We start from the raw sequence: 17,839 nt of genomic DNA, 5'->3' as shown, positions 1-17,839 counted from the left end.
CGCAGCACTCAGCGCTAATTGCTCGCTGCACGCGGCAGGACCTCCGCGCGGCCAGAGCGAGGCTGCAGTGTCGGGATTCAGTAAAGACACGACGCCGTTCCAATGGAAGCGCGTTCACGTCCTTTTTGAACATTTTTTCTCAATGTGCTCGCAGAATCATGAACGGGATATAAATGGTTATTTCTTTTGCAGGCGGGCGCATGAACAGTTGTTTGACATGTAGCGTCGGAGGTTGTGCGATGTTATATTGAACGGAAAGGCCTAATATTTCCTCAGGTTTTGAGGAAAAGTATTGCACCCACTGGGACCCGCTTGTGGAACCGGCAGATGCCGTGGAGATGGTCGTCTACCCTTCTATATTTAATATTTTTAGCAGCCATTCATTTTCTCCTAAAGGTAAAGCATTTCTTTAAAAATTTGATACACTTGAATTCAGTTATTTTCAACATTTCACAATGTTCACGGTCTCCCAGGCAAATACCTGTAGCGAAAGCTTGACGAGGCCTGGGAGCGGCGGCAGGCAACAATGAAAGCAGTACAAAAAGTTATATGCAAGATATCGTTGGCTATATCTGTAAAACAGTCGTATCTTATAATAAATATACATGCAAATGCAAACACAATCTCAGTCACATATTTATTATTGAGAGACACAGGAATATAAATTTTGATACATTTTCTTTTGAGAACTGTAGAAACAATATTCATAATAAGTGGGAATCTTAAGGAATACTGGAACTTCCCAGAGTTTATAACCTAATTATTTCCCCGCTGAATTGCCAGAGAGTCGCTAAATGCTAGTCGTTTTGCGAAATATCAAGACTGCCTGCAAAAGCACAGCGCAGTAGTTGTCGCCGTTATGATGCGAATCCTGTGTAGTCACGAATGCTGTGCTCTGTGCTTGTCCTCCCCATAGTCAACGCTGGACGCCGTTGCTCTTACAGTTTACCGTGGCTCCTTGGTGTTAAGGGCGGCTATTTTGTTCTTTTCACTTCCTCCTTTTTCTGAAATAAATATCTCCTAGGAGAAATCATCGGCAGAGGACGCCTTCATCGCCTACATGAATTAAGTAAAATATTGCATTAAAGCTGCCTGCCCTTTCCTGCCATCATGCCATGCCTTGGCACGCCTTGCACTGCCCTGCCCTGCTCTTTTGCCCGCCTCCCTGCCTGCCATTTTACGGCGAGAGCTTCGTCAATATGTAATCAAAGCCCGCTGTATATATAGTAGCTATAGTTGTCCATTCTTGGTATGCATGCGCAAGGCTTTCTTTGTCATGGCTTCGCCCTGAACTGCTTAGTAGCCAAGCCAAGTGAAGCCAAACCAAGTGCCAATCCATTCCTACACAGAGAGAAGCGAAGAGACAAAGGCAAATAGGAACAAAGATAAAGAGAAAGAAGAGAAAAAAAAGAAGACAGGATGGAAAAAAATGTAGGCGCGCTACCTTAGAGGGAGAAATGGACAAGATTGCTCTTACCGCTTGTTTTAACTAAGTGGTGTAGCCTACTAGTTACTAATGTTTACAATATTTTCGTTTCGTTCTTGATTCCTTCCTGCGTTTATTTCAACTCATTTCCTCTCTCTTTGTCTTCATTCCTCATGAGCTTAGTACGGTTGCCGAAGACTATTCGTACTTCAGAGCATTCGTGCTCACAGCACTCATCCATACGGAGTTGCTAGAAAGCACGCGGCAGTACTATAGTGCCTAGAATATACTGGCATTCTAGGCACTATAGCAGTACTGACGGCAGCGCTGGCGTCGTCTTTGAAGGAGCCGAACTAAAAAAATTGGCAGAGGCTCAGCTTAATTAAGCCCGGAAATTGCGAAAGCAACTTCATCCGTTTCCTCAGCCCGCATCCGCCGTGTCTACCGCCGCTCTACGCCGACGGCATTGATTGATTGATTCGTGACTGGGGAGGGGCGAGAGCTTTACACTAGGTTGGTTGGTTGGTTTCGACTGAGAGAAGGATGAAAAGGAAAGTGCACGGGCCTGCCAACTGGCTCAAGCCGAGCCACCACCGCTGCCACGTGCAGACAGAAGAGAGTTGAAAGATAAGAGGACAGAGTAAAAGACAGAGTAAAGACGGGAGTCGCAACAACCGCGTCCGCCGGAACGGTCGCTGGCTGAAAAATACAGATACACGGCCGCAGCCCGTAGGCTGCAAACCGAATGCCACAGATATTGCTTTTTTCGCCGACGGCACGAGCTGGAGCTCTGTTTATACAACTGGTATGACGTCACTCCGACCGCAGCGCTCCTAGTGGGAGAAGCGAGAGGCTCATCGCCCGCCGTGTCTACCGCCGCTCTCCGCCGACGGCACAAGTTCGGGCTCTTCTCTTCCACAGATGGTGTGACAACACTCCTACCGCAGCGCCTCTAGTGGGAGAAGCGAGAGGCTCACCACCCGCCGTGTCTATCGCCGCTCTACACTGACGAGCCGAGCTGTGGCCCTGGTTTTTCGCAGCTAGCATGACGTCACGTCTAAGGTCGCGCTAAAGGTCAAACGTGTCCACCGCCGCGCTACGCTGAAGGGCTCAAACTGTGAGCAGTATTGCTTTCGTCATAAACTTCGCTGCCAGTGCGGGATCCCATCACTGATCGCCATTTACGCGGTTGAATGAATGCTTATGTGAATCGGCCGGTGCGCGTCGGTCCTTTCGCCCATGAGAAGGTGACGCAGTGTCTGTATTGCGCCAGGATGCAGCATACGGGTATGTAGACGTGCCAGAGAAGCGACCTTGAGTCCCCATCCCTTTACTCGTGCATAAGTCGCGGCTTTCTCGTTGCTCTGTGCAGCCGACGGCTCAGATTAATCGTGGCCGTCGCCATGACCAAAAACTGCATCGTCACATTGGCCATCACATCCCATTTCAGGTTGAGCTCGCTGCGGAACAAAGCACACTGCTGATCACCTTCCACTTCTTTAGTGATTACCAGCTGCGCTGCCTCTCCCCTCGGCTAGTCTCTATCATCACATACCAGCAGGTTTCCCAATAACAGGCTCTACTTGAACCTCGACTGCCTTTGATCAGCCTTGTTCCCACACGAATGCCATTTTTTCACTGCAGAAGTAATTGTTCTAGCGCTAATTAAAGTAGTGCTAGTAGCAGTAGTAGTAACAATTGTAGTGGTATTATTAAAAGTAGTTGTAGTAGTAATGGCAGTAGTAGTAGTTGCAGCAGCAGTAATAACAGTAGTAGTAGCTGCATTATGAGATATATGACGAAGGGAAATGTCTGCGGGCACCATAGCTGCCTCACTGAACAGTCTGCTCCCGAACTATTCTCTGGAAGAAAAAGTAATAGCAGCAAAGGCGGAAGGTGGGACGTTTTGCTGCGGTATGTTGCCTGCAGAGGACACCGAATATATGTTAGATAATGATTTCCTAGTAACAATCAAACTAAAGAAATGAACAAGGAAATACGGGGCATGAAATGCGAAGCCAACATAGCTGATGGGCCCCTAGGGTGATGGAATAGATTATTAAAGAAGGGAAGCAGAACAAGGGACGACAAGTCCAGGTGGGCGGATGAGATGAACAAGTTTGCTGCAATATGGCCGCAGCTGGCACAAAAGAGGGCTAATTGGAGAAATATCGAACAGCCCTTTGACCAGCAGTGAACATCGGTAGGCTTTGATACTGATTGTTCTTGTTCTGTTTACGAGACATCTACTAGACCCTCGATACGACCCATGGCAGGGCAGCTGGGGTGGAAATCTGTGCTTCAAAAGGTCGGGCAAGCCCTTTAACCACCTCCTGCCAGGAGAGAAACTCTCTTAAAGCCTACTTTAGAACCGAACTTTACGTGATCTTCATCTTTGCCACAAAAAAAAAAAGTTAGGCTCACAAAACAATTTGAGCCCCCTCGTGCCCTTCTTTTTTTGTCACAAGCTCCCTTTGTGCAGCTCTGCCCATGGAGAGCACGAGCTTTTGAGCCGCCATCTCGAGCAAAAGAGCACGGGCTCCTGGAAGCTCGTGTTCCGAAGAAGGAGAAGGCAGACACGATGCAGCAGCAACTCACGGGAGAAGATTTTCTGTCGCCCCTTGGCAGCGCTCGCCCGGGAACTCGGACTTCCGTCTTGCCCAGCAAAGGGCTGTGGTCGTTCGGCATCTGCCTTGGCTGCGCCTGCGGGGTCTTCTTGTCCATAGCAATCAGCGCGCTGGTGTGGTTCGCGATCCACTGGACAGCCGAGCAGCAGCACGACGACACGAGTGGCACCGAGAAGCCGTTTTGCTGTCCCAACGAAGCAGCCACGCTGTTCGCCGTCATCGACCGCGATCAGGACCCCTGCACCGATTTCTACGCGTACATCTGCAAGCATGCCATTGAGGACGGCCTTGTTGAGAACGACGTGGCCTACGACATGCTGGTGAGTTTGTACTCGGATATGTGGGATAATTACGTTGTAGTAGCTGCGATAGATTCCACGAAGCAGCCAGCAGCGAAAATTAGAAACCTCTGAGTGGAGATACTCGGCCTATATTCTAGCCCAAGCACTTTTTTTTCTGCTCACTTGTTTTTTTCTGGTGCGCCCCATTGGGGATATGCATGCCGCGACCCATCTTACGACATTCACACTCGTTACACTGCGAAACAGGAAGTCAGCGCTCCAGACATCTCGATAATGTTCCCGTCTTTCTTCAAGGGCATATGAATGAATGTTTTGATAACTTCAGTGCACAATCCCACCTTGTGCAATTTACGGAATGGGAAGAGACCAGGAATTGTCAGATTTATTTCTCGATATACACCTAGACATACGGGTCCAAAATATCACTTCTGCTGATATTCCTAGCTACAAATATTTTGACAGAATTTCATCACAGTGTGGTTTGTTTTCAAAAATGTTCTAGCATTACAGGTTGACAAAATTTTCCACTAGCCGCACGCAGATGCATGTTTCTGGCATGAAAGAGAACTGTTAGGTGCACCTAAGAAAAGCGTTAATTTTATGTCAGAGGTAGAATGAATGGGAATAATGATATGCCTAGACCTACACTTGTCAGAAGGGAGCACGACCTGTTATATTTCAGTGAGTTTGGGGCTGAAATCAATGCCATCGCCCTTATGAAAGGTTGCCTTTCTCACTGCCTCGAATCGGAGGTTGAAAAACTGGACACGCTTCAATAACGGGTGTCCAATCTTCTACTTTCGATGCTTTTTACGTTGTGTGTGACCTAATCGTAAGTGTCCACCAACGCCACCCTCGTCCTTAGCGGCGCACGTAGTACGTCCTGTGTTATTGCGAGTGTCACGTGGAACAGGATCGAATGGGGGAGGATGGAAGCTGTGCAGGAACCCTCTGATGCTACGTGTGGCATCAAGACTCTGAGAACCGATGCCCTCATTAACCTAATGAGCAAAGAACGGTAGGGAAATGAGGGCCTGGTTACGACGTATAATTTAATAAAGCCCACAGTCATTGAAGCCAAGTAAGGCATAGCGTAAAAGTTTCTATCTTTTTTACTTGTGGCGTTGATGAATAGGAAATCAATAACGTAATCACTTTATAGCTGAAAGATAATTGACTGTGAAGTTAAAAAAAAAAAACCATATGCTGCCCGTATGATGGGAACCGACGACTGAACAGATTGCACCGAAGATTTAAGTTCAAGATCGAACGAAATAACACTAGCCACTGAGTCCTATAACGCTGCCTAAAAGAGAGCAGTTCCGCTTACAACGAATCTGAGAGATGATTACCACATTGATGAATAAACTATTGTTTGTGTCACCGCGGACTTCGGTTTGCAGGCGGATGTTCGATCCAGTATCATCAAGGGTACCCACAACAACGGCAGTCAGTCTGCAGCAGCGCTCCATGCCCTATTCACATCGTGCATCCAGGAGATATGGCAGAGAGATATGAGAGCCAAGGGTGCTGTAGCCGCCGTCCTGGAAATTGTCAACTACACCAGGCGAATGAGTGGCGCAGACCTACTTCGTTTTGGGCTAGCGGCTCGTGAGTGCTACAAACTGTCGTTCTTCTTCGTGGTATATCATGGCTCTGCTAGCCTAGCAAGGTCGATCACGTTCGACAGGGTGACACTCCGGGTAACCAACTACAAGAGGTACTGCGACGCCTCGTGCAGCGCCATCGCTCTCTCCACCCTTAATGCCCACTTTGGCACGAACTACACCGACGAGGAGATGTCCAAGTGGGGAGATAAATTACCGCCTGCCAATTCGCACTTAGAAGCGGCGTCTTTGGAGGAGATTTCGGAAGCTTTCGGTGGTCTGGAAGTTGCGAAGTTCAAGGACATATTGCGCGAGTTTCTTATTGACACTGACCAGCTGAAAACACTTCGCGTTGACTCCAAGGCGAGACTCCTTGCAGACATACGGCTCCTAACCGACCCACGAAACCAGCCTATGTCATTGTGCTACATGCTGTTTGTTGTCGCTTTGGACGCCATGCGCTCCATTCAAAATGACATCGCAGTAAATTCCCCAACAATGACTAGCGAGAAGATCTGTCAGTCACACGTGTTTCGAAGCAGCCAACTATGGCGAGTCACATACGTGGCCGGAATTGCAACTCCCGCCAAAGACCGCCAGCTGCACAACATCTTCGAGACCACAAGACGTAGGTTCGTGGAATACCCCCCAATAATGCGGCTAGTCGCGGCCGGGAATGACACGAAACGCTTCCGAGAATTGATCGGCAATATGTCTCTCATGCTTCCTGGTGACCTCGTCTTCAGGGAGCCCGCCGTTCCCAATATGTCCGCGCAGGGCTTTGTCCGGAATTTATTCCTTGCGCTGAAGTTCGAGTTCGACACCAAAAAGAAGAAAGCACGACAAGGCGTTCCCTGGATTAGCGATGACAGCGAGAACAGGGTTGTGGACCGCATCTTTTTTGTGAACGAGACTACCCTCTACTTGACGTCAGCGGGGTACGGTTGGTTGAGTTCGGGCACCATGGACCCGCTGCTCGCCGACGCAGCCGTGATTGGAAGTCGTATGGCAGCCCTGCTGTGGACCAAAGTGGCCGAGTGGAAGGGCTGGTCTAGAGAAACGAAGGCCGCGTTGGAATCTCACAGGTGACATATGCCGAAATGCCACCGCTAATACCGCAAATAAGAGACACGCCACTGCTAAAGGGGCTTTGTGGCTTTGGGTTACGGTCGCGTGAGATAACACTGACATTGCTTTTTGTGTAGTGGCCAGAGGAAAATCTTTATAGAAGATTTTTAAATAGTACTTTATAACAATTACATTTAGTTCCGCTTGCAAGATATGTTAAGGCGCCGCTGATAAACTACTTTATATTTATATCGTTGATACCCTCAACAAATACAGCGTTGTAGAGAAGAGTACTAAAGAGTTAACTATAGAAGACAATAATAAAAACTAATTTTTCAAAGGGTAGAAAATTATAGCATGTTCATACCTTATATTGCGTACAACGTTTCAAGATACCGAAAAGTCAGTAATCATGCCAAACAGAGAATTTGTTCACAGTTATTGGACGTGCTTTGGATAAATAAATTGCGAATCTAGATTTAGAAAACGTGGAATAGGGCTAATAATATTCGTGCAGTACAGCCGCCTGATATGTTGGCGTTCTGAGCGAAAGTGAATAAGAGCTCTTAAGAATAGCGTCGCTTGCATATCGCGACCACCCATGCGGCGTTTTTATACCGCTGTGTGCAGTCATCAGAGGACAGGGGAATCATGTTAAGTAGTAAGCTGTTTAGCTAAAATGTATTAGAATTTTCAACTGCTGAGTTGAGGCGTCTGGTTACAATTATAAATTTGCAGCCGGCCGTTTGTTATGGCTATACCTCTATTAATAACTTCGAGATTACCGTGGGAGGCTTGCCAAAGTGAGTTTTCTCCATATCGCGCCCTTCTTGAAAAACCGCGCTCCTTCGACGTGCCCTGATGCGAAGACTGTCAATCACGTCACTCCCGGCCACATATGTTGTGTGCAGCGGAGAGGACTGCAGTGAGGATGTGAGAGTGCACGTCATGTGTTACGTGGCCCACAGAGCGACGCATTGCTATGGAGATCGTATCTCGGCGCGCGCTTTTCGAAAAGGATGACCAAAATTTGTTTCGCAGCAGCGCCGAGCGAAGGCGCGTTTTCGGAATTGTAGAAAGCGATGTGGTTGTTGCTAACACATGGCTACAAATCTGGGACTGCAATGGGACTGCAATCAAGGGCCTAACTTAATAATATATTTATTTAAAACTCGTTAACCAGTTGATATCTCAAGGAGGCTTTTTTCATCTTCGCTTAAGCTACAAGTGTATGAAGGTGGAGGAAGGGCCTCACTGCGCAGCTTGCCGCGATGACGATTCTTATGAAAGACTCGCAGCCGTGCAGTGTTTCGACTTGTGCAAGAGATTTTGGGCCTGGGCTGGGTTTAACGCTTGATACGCTCGATGTACTATTCTAGTTCTCTTCTAATAACTGGAGTAATGAAATCATCATCATCGTCATCAGCCTGACTACGCCCACTGCAGGGCAATGGCCTTTCTCATGTCTCTCTAACTAACGCTGTCCTTCGCCAGTACGTCGGCCACCGTATTCCCGCGAATTTCTAACGTTCTGGGGCCTTGGACTCAACCTTCCAGACAACGGAAAGCGGTGAAAGCGCTCCTGACTTTCTTAAAAGACTCGGGGTTGCATTCCCGCCTATAATCTTCAAGTTTTCAGTGCGCGCCCTCTGTCCCTGTGACATGGTGGTCGCTGGACACTTAGAAAACTCATTTCCTTGCCGCTCTTTTTCCTTTTTTCCCCTTTGTTCCCCTCCCCAAGTGTAGGGTAGCCAACTGGGCATCGCCTGGTTAACCTCCCTGCCTTTCCGTCCTTTTCTCTCTCTCTCTCTCTCTTAATCTTATCCGCCCACCTAATTTTCTGCCGCCGCTGCTACGCTTGCCTTCTCTTGGAATCCACTCCAATACCCTTAAGGACCAGAGGTTATCTCTCCTTCGCATTGCATGCCCTGCCGAATTCCATTTCTTCCTCTTGATTTCGGCCAGGATGTCATTAATCCGCGTTTGTTCTCTCACCAACTCCACCCGCTTCTTATCTCTTAACGTTACACCTATCATTTTTAAGCCGAAATCCTTTAATGCCTCATGCTGTCGTCAGCAATCCGTGTCGGCAGCCGTGTCTGTGTCCGTGTCGGCAGCCGTGCCGACAGATGTGTCCGCGTTTTGACGGGTGTCCGCCGAGATATGTGAGACAGTTACTGCGTAATTTCCTTTCCTCAAATAAAATTTTCGTTTTCTTCATTACGGCCCTTCTTTCTCTTTCTTCGTTCATTCCGACTTCCTCCCTTCCTGTACACTGCGGTTCAGGTGTACACCGCGATGACAGAATTACTGCGCCATTTCCTTTCCTCAAGAAGCGTTGCGTTGAAAGGGCAAGCTATCGCGCCGAACGGATGGTGGCTTTTCGTGGACTCCCTGGCAGCGCTACAACACGCTGTCGCGTTGCACTCCAAAAGGCAAAGCTTAAGCGCCATTAATTAGCAGTCATTTAGTGCTGAGTCATTGATCAGTAATTAGTCATTAGTAATCTGTCATTACTTCTTCACCAGTTATGTGTGACGTCATCCAGTGGTGACGTTACGGGTGTAACATAGGCAAAGTGGTGCGGAAAACGCTTTCGCCTCTACGCACTTTAGACTGTCAAAGTGCCCCCTGAATTTTTTCTTTCCATAACTCGCTGTATCCCAGGCCTGGTTGTACAGTCCAATCGAAGCACTGAGTCTCCTCTGTCTAAAAAACCCGGGACCCGGGGAGAATGCGAACACCGAGGACCCAGGGGGGGGGGGTGGGGGGAGCCAATGGGATACTTTTTCGGACGCATTGGTGAAATCTAGGAAGATAGTCTCCTCAATGCAACAAAGGTATAGATTGGCATTTGTGCAGAGAAATTTAAAAAAATTGCATCGTCTTACAGAAACCATGCGGAACGTGGTGCCCAATTAATTCGGCTCGAAAAAAATTTCACGCTGTAAAGTATTGCACAATTGTCATGAGCCTAACCTCATCCGCTGAAAAAGAATGGCCTCTGATAACTCTTCGAGTCACCACCCTCTATGCCATCTCAAGCAATCTCATCTTTAACGGGCACTGACATCGCACAGTACACGGGCCTCTAGAATTCCGCCTTTGTCGACGGCTGAATTTCGTCCGAGGCGCAATTCTAGAGGCCCGTGTACTGTGCGATGTCCGTGCACGTTAAAGAACCCCAGGTGGCCGAAATTTCCGGAGCCCTTCACTACGGCGTCCTTCATAGCCGGAGTTGTTTTGGGACGTTAAACCCCAATAAGCCAACCAAACCATCATCTTTGCGAACCTCCAAATTTCATCCACCTGCATTGCCCTCCCATGCCGCCTTCCTACGCTTGCCCTCCCTTGGACTCTTCTGCGTCACCTTAACGGAGTAGCGGTTCTCTTCTCTTCTCATTACATGTTTTGGTGTACAGTCGGGGACAAAAGTCTCCGGACCACGTGTTCCTCAAACGAAGCTTATAGCTCTACTATTAGACAGCGGCTGGAGACCGCACCTGGGCAGATGAAAGAACGAAAATTTACCTTTTACCTCCACAAGTGTGGTCTCCGGCCGCCGACTAATAGCAGAGCTATCGGCTTCCTTAGAGGAACACGTGGTCCGGAGACTTTTGTCCCTGAATGTACAAATCAAAATTTGTAATAGCGAACCGACTATTCTCAAATTACATTTATGGAACGAATCAAACAATGCATGTTCAGGATCAATTCAGGATTAAATGAAATATTTTATTCAAATACAATTTGAAATGTAGTAACAATTATCGAATATTTGGCAGCAAGTTGAAATACGACGCCTCATATTTCTACAACGACTCTTTCTGCCGCGAGCAGTCTCTGCGGGGAGAAGGACACAGCCCCGTAAACGCGGATTCGTGCGGCGGCTTTCGCAATGCTTATACCTATAGCCTTCAGTAGTGGGCGCTACAACATGTTTCGGACAGGCTTAGCAAGATTCGCCCTCATGGCCACTCTTGCTCGCCATGGCTAATCTCTTGTCCTTCACGGGGACTGCGATGTGGCGCTGGTTTTCTTGCGGAAGACATCAGTAAAAAAAGTGACTGTTTAGTGTGGATGAAAAGACGGTCATAGAGTTAATATGCTTACCTATTATTACGCGTGCTCTGGTGGTGGTGCGTTATCCGTTTTTCGACAGCAGCTGCATCCTTAACTACGTCAATTAGAGCTCCACATGTCACGCTTCGATGGTTTCTATGCTTATTAGGTTTTTAGTAATATCGCACAAGAGGTCAAAACAATAATTCAATTATTTGATTCCTAATCTATTCCGCTCTTTCACTATTCGATTCCTATAAGATTCGGTTCTTAATTACACTATTTGTATCTGATTATGTTCTAAATTATACTATTACCACGCTCCTAATTGCATGCCCTTACCATGCGTGTTTTTTCCTCTTTATTTTGACGGCAGCATAATTACCTCGCTTTTCTTCCTGGACCCAAGCGAGCCTTTTTCTGTCTCTGATCATTGCACAGCTGGTTTTCCTTGCTATAGCCTGCTGCGGTCGCCGCAATTTAAGTTCAACCCGTGTCGGTAGTCTCCGCATTTCTCCCCATTAAGTTACGTGCTACAAGTTACATCTGTTATTTTCTTTTCGAGGCATATATTTTCTTTTCGAAGAGTCTGAATACCTGTTCTGCAGCGATATCCCTCATTCCTCTACTTTCCCTCTTCCCGCTATGCCACTGATGGGCTTCCGCTTCACTAGTTTCTTCGTTCCCTCTTGAAGTTTGAGCAAATTCGAGACCTTACCATCCTATGGTGGCTACAACGCACATTTCCGAAGACCTCCACATCCTACACGATGCGAGGTTGAGCGCATAGTATGAACTATATTTCATTTTTAGTCTCTCCATTGGGACTCTTCAACGACGACTTGGGAAGCTAGGATGCAAACGGAAATTCTCTTCCGAAATGTGCTTTAGAGGCTCGACAATGGTTGGAGACTACTTGGCGAGCCATCCGTTACATGGATGGTATGGATGCGTGGATGCCCGCACTGGTTACGGCGTGCTTTTGTTGAAAATGTCATATATGAATGATGGCTGAACATTTGAAGCGCCCTTTTATTGACTTCAGGACACGTTCGAAAAACTTGCTTACCCTCAAATTTTGCATGCTACCTCGTGAAGTTTTCGCCAGAGTTACTAGGGAGGTAGCAATGTCTCGTGGGTGAATGAGAAAAGCTTATATAACGCTTGCCAATACGGCGCCGATAATTGAGTGAAATTTTTTCTGCTATTTTCAAGTAATATTTAAGCAATGTGAGTCATTTTTATTGCCCGTCGGTTTTTGACAGCGGGTTAAATTTTTATAGGTCACGTAGTTTAACCGAAAAACCTCCACGTATGATCCAACAGTACCATAAATCATTTTGGATAGGACTATTGCTCTATCTATATGCTTCTTAACACAAATTAAAAATTAAATATATATGTAGGAACACGCACACATCTTGCAACGCTATACGCTTGTGCGAGTACTCTAATGCAGCCTTATTTCAGAGCGCACGCTTGTACAGAGTCCTAGTTAAATATATTACTTTACTTCGCAGAAGATAACCTTAAAATACATGACGTTTCATTTGCAGAGGAGGTTTATTTCATAATACAAAGTTACGGATTTTTTTTTTTGCTTTCTGTTGTGTGCTAAAAATGTTTAGCAAATATGTGTGTAAATGACACGTTATGCTGCCTTGAACTGTGGGGGCGCAGAGGCTCTGTCAGGCATTTTGCCTTTACCTCTGCCCCCTACACGGAGAGAATCCGTGACACAATAAAGAAAAAAAAAAAAAAACTTTCGTAGGAAATTAATATTGTGCGCTCACCCAGGCATTTTGCAGGATCGGAATGGTGAGTTGTAGCGACCACAGGAAGATAAAGTCTCAAATTAGCCTAGACTTGTAGAGTGAATAGAAGCATCTATTGAGGCTATAGACCGACAGGTTGCAGGCTTGCTATTTCAGGAGGCGAACGATCTTACTGTGAAACGCCAAAGCATGAAAGCCGCTAATCCCATACAGAATAGAGCAAGTAGAGCTCTCAGAACTTATCAATAAGCACAAGGTAACCGACTTAACGAACTTAATATGGAGAGAATCTAGCATGCTTTAAAGACGGGATGTAGCCCAAAAGATGGCGAAGAGGAAATAATGTGTAGACGAAAATCAGATATATGCATTAAGAGACGAAGAGGGAAATGTCATTGGCAATATGGATAGAACAGTTAATCTAGCCGAACAGTTGTACAGAAATCTATAGAGTAGGCAGTGGAATTAGGACGTTGAAGGGAGAGGATTCAGCGTAAAGCCATGGCGCTTCCTACTAGTAAAGAAAGATGAAGTAAAATAAGCCTTAAAAGCATTCCAAAGGGGGAAGCAGCTAGCGAATATCGAGTAACACCAGATCTGTTGAAGGACTGCGGGGATACTGTACGCCGGTAGCTTGAAAGAACGCTAACATCGCCTTTATCTATAAGAAAGGAAACGTCAAAGACTAAGAAAGTCACGTACCAATCAGCTTACTGTAGTAGTCGTAAAAACATTTATTTGGGAATCGAAATGTTGGGGCATATAGGTTGAGGGAGCGATACATTTGCAGCTTCAGGGTTGGTGTTCCCTATTCCAGGATCCCGTAGGCCGCCGCCGCAGCCTTGGCCTTCGTCACCCGCATAAGCGGTGTGCTCGGTTCGGAGTCACTCAGGAGGGCTTCCCACTGCTCTAGATTAGGGCTATTTACCTTAGGTAGTAAAGGGCTTTCTCAAAGCCCCAGGTAACGTTTTACGTCGTAACCCCCCCCCCCCCGTGTCTACCGGCCACATTTTGTGATATATGGCTCTGCTTGAGTAGGTGTCTGCCGTCGTCGGAGCGTGGTGGCCTCCTCTCTGTTGAGGTTGTCCGCCGAGCACAGCACTTTTTGCGCGCTCCCAACAATGCCTTCATTGCCTCGCCGAAAGATTCTGCTGTGCTGAAGGGTTCGACCGGCAATCCCGCCCTCCGCTTCGTCAACTCTCGCGCAACCCTGACGGATAACCGCGTGTGGCGCGACATTTCCCTCAACCCCAGTGCCGGGGATCCAAATATTGGAGTTTTCTGTGCCTTCGTTGTTTTTCTTCGGAGAGGATCCTCGCGGCTTTGCGGCCGAGCCTTCCAGCTGTGTATGCCCATAGATGCAGCCTGCAGCCTGAGTATCCGTCGCTATACATTAACTCACTCCCTATCAGTTGACCTCAGTCAGGGCTACAGCCACGGCGATTTCTTCCGCTGCCTGCTTTGACTTTGTGCTCACTGACGCACCGGGGATTATTTTTCCTTTGGCGCTCACTACAACTACCGCCCTCGTGCTTTCCACCGTTCTGTGCTAAGACGCGTCCACATACAAAACCATCCGTTTCTTCTTTCGGAGCCTGTCCAACTCCGAAGATCTCGCCGCCTACTTCCTTTGTGGTTCTTAGTCTACATGCTTTTCTGGGCACCGGTTTAACCAAGAAAGTGTTCCTCCTTTTCCTGTCAATGTCTGTTTTCTCTTCGCCCTCGCCTTCTGCGGGGTATCCCAGCTTTACCAGTAGCGCTCTAACAGTTGCCTACAATGTATTTACTTGGTAATCGCTAATACAGTCAGGACAACCTCAGACTTCTATCAACCAAATGATCAAGCAGGCTCTCATAAAGGCTACTCGACAATAGACCGTATTCGCGCTATCAGTCAGGTGACAAATTTTCTATATATGTAAAAAGAACTATATATCCTTCACTGATTACAAGAAAGCCTTTGACTCAGTCGTAACCTCAGCAGACAGGCAGACATTACGAAATGATAGTGAAGGTCAGCCTCACGTAAAATTTCTGGAAGATATCTACAAATGATAGTGAAGATCAGCCTCACGTAAAATTTCTGGAAGATATCTACAACGGCTGCACAGTCACCATAGTCCTCCAGAAAGTCGGCAATAAAGTTCCAATATCGAAGGGTGCCAGGCATTGAAACATAATCTCTGAAATACTGAAAGAGATTTGGGCTGGGAATAGCTGCGGATAATAGTGAATGGCGAGTACGCTAGGAGCTTGCAATTCACTGATGACATTGGCTTGCTAACTCATTAAAACGATGAATTGCAAAGCATCATCAATGACTTTGACAGCGAGAGCAAAACGGTAGCTCTAAAAATTAATACACAGAAAACGGAAGTGATGTCCAGCAGTCTCGGAAGGGAATGGCCGTTTGCACTTGGTAGCGACGTGAAGGAAATTATGCTGGAATACGTCCAATCAGCGCAGCTAGTGACTGCCGTTCCTTATCACGAGATGGAAATAACTTGAAGAATAAGAATGGGGTGGACCACAGTTGTCAGGTTCCCTCAGATCATGATGGCTGTTTGCCAGTATCCCGCAAGAGAATAGCACATAACAGCTGTATCTTACCGGCACTCACCTACAGGGCAGAAACGCCGAAGCTAACGAAAGGTTTTAACTTAAATTGAGGACAACGCAGGGAGCTATACAAAGAAAGTTATAGGTGAAGCGTTAAGAGACGGGAGATGGCAGATTGGGACATGGAACAAACACGATATAATGACATCCTAAAGCAAGCCAAGAGATCGCCTATGCAAGAGCATGTAATGCGAGGACAAGATAAACGGGGTCATTAAGGGTAACATTCTGAACTACAAGAGAAGGCAAGCGTAGCAGAGGGCGGCAGAAAGTTATCTGGGCAGATGAGGTAAATAAGTTCGCGGGGATACGGTTACCGCAACTTTCAAAAGACAGGGTCAGTTGGGGAGTTATGGAACAGGCTCTGTTCTGCAGTGGCCGCATTCGGGCTCATCATGATGAATTAGTGCACAATTCTTAAAACAACGACATGCGTAAATGTTAAATATGGGCGTGTTATTTCCTGTTTACGAGTTCTGACAGTAGTTTTCACGCAGGCAATGCCTCATCGGCGGCTCAATCGACCTCGATGTGCTCGATAGCCTGTTTTCACTGGTGGGGCTCAAGCACGGGCTGCAAATCGCTGCCATTGTCGGAGCGGCAGGCACCGTCTCTACAGATGACGTCACACCGGCGGCTCCAAGAGCAAGCTGGCACAAGATTCGAGACGCCTGGAGCCTCTACCGGATGTCAGAAGCACAATTCTTCTACGCACGCCTTGTGTACTTCCGCTGCAGCAGCACGGCATTCTTCGTTCAGCCTTTGATTACCGAGCTGTTAAGAGGCAACGCTGACTTTGAGACCGCATTCCAGTGCCCGGCGAGCAACAAGTCAAAGAAAATCAGCGACTGCATGAACCTTACTGTGCCACGTAGCTGATGCACTGTGCAGTGAAGGGACCCTTGTGAAGATGCAACGCGCATGTTCACCTTTTAACCTATTTTGTACGGCCGCTCGACATGTAATTTGTTTCTTTCTTCGATCGGAGAGGCTCTCGCCGTGGATAACTCGGTTGACATCCGATCATTCATAGATAAGTATCAGGGATCAGGTGATTACCCAGCTTTTGTCAGTAGTTTATTTACCCAGCTTTTGTTAGTAGCTTATTCATCATGCTTAATCTTGTTTAGTTCTGTACCTTTCAGATTAACCTCTCGCTTCTGTCTGAAGGAAAGTTATACACGTATAGAAAATGTTAATCGAATATTTTTCTCGGAAAGAGCTTTTCTGCTCCTGTGATTGTTGACGGAACTAGCCGGCTTACCTAGCCAACCACTAGACTCATGCATCTGTGCATGAAAATTGAAACAGCGTATAAACAGACCCAAAATGTGTCATTGTTTACCTCAGTAAACATTCTATTGCACTGCGTTGCAGTTTTCATTTGTTTTTCAGCTATGCCCAAGTCAAAAGTACAATTTTGACGACTGGAATATCCGCGTGCACTCACCGTTCTCCGCTTTCTTGAGTGTACCAGGATCATCGCAAAGAACTCCAGGCGGTCGAATTTTCCGGAGCCCTTGCCTATGGCGTCCCTCATAGGCTGAGTCACTCTGGCACGTTAAACCCCGATAAACCGTAAACCATAAACTAGAGGAGTGTGCGAGTAAACTTGTCCCTGATATTGGCAACACGGGTACCCGCGCTCACTCACACAGGTCATTGTCGGAGGTGCTGCTTACTGTAGACTGTGGCTTTGAAAATGGCATTTGACACTGTTAGGAATGAGGCTTAGAGCGCACAGTTCCCAGCTCCACCCTTTTATCTCCAAAACATGTACTGAAAATGAAGTTATTTCTTTTTAAGTCTGCATCGTCTCGATTTCCGCATGAATGCAAGCACAGTTGTTTATTGCGTGCTCCATATCTGTCATCGATATTGAGGGAAGGAAACCTGGCGTAAAATAAGTGGATTCTTAGGTTACCTTACGAGTGGAATGCGATTGCTTCAGATTTCACATCCGTCGCAGCTTCTGTTGCAACTTCTGAGTGTGTTTGCGACAATTCGTTTGAAAATTTTATCCATCAACAGCCATAGTCCTGTTGTTTGCGGCAGTAGTATATTGTCACCTAGTGGTGACCGCAGTCCAGCGAGCAGGAAAAGAATTGCTTCTAAACTCTTTACTTGGGCTGACTTGTGCCAGCAAAGGACTGAATGAGTCGGCGACGGCGTAGGCACAAGCGAGCTCGATGGTCGGCGAACCGAATTCCCGACGCTTTCGGCTGTGCTGTATTTAAAGCTGATAGCCAACTGTCGAGATTCGCGACAATATAGTGGAATTTTTGCATTACAGCCAAATATACTAAGTTCGTGAAAAGTGGCGCCCATTCCTTAAGAACTCTATCATGCGCGT

General features: G+C 47.0%; 1 protein-coding gene across 1 annotated transcript; it reads left to right on the top strand.

Moving 5' to 3' along the window:
- Positions 1 to 4,007: 4,007 nt before the first annotated feature.
- LOC149329399 (uncharacterized) lies at positions 4,008 to 16,432 on the top strand. The gene is made up of 3 exons (XM_089562201.1): positions 4,008 to 4,373; positions 5,759 to 7,047; positions 15,984 to 16,432. The coding sequence occupies exons 1-3, from the start codon at positions 4,008 to 4,010 to the stop codon at positions 16,363 to 16,365; spliced, it is 2,037 nt and encodes a 678-aa protein (XP_089418327.1). The 3' UTR covers positions 16,366 to 16,432.
- The last annotated feature ends 1,407 nt before the right edge of the window (positions 16,433 to 17,839 follow it).

This window comes from Amblyomma mixtum, chromosome 9, assembly GCF_055824585.1.
Source record: "Amblyomma mixtum isolate Tamu chromosome 9, ASM5582458v1, whole genome shotgun sequence".
Classification (NCBI taxonomy): Eukaryota; Metazoa; Arthropoda; class Arachnida; order Ixodida; family Ixodidae; genus Amblyomma; species Amblyomma mixtum.
Note: the sequence above shows the minus strand (reverse complement) of the source record. Positions and strands in the feature narration are given on the sequence as shown.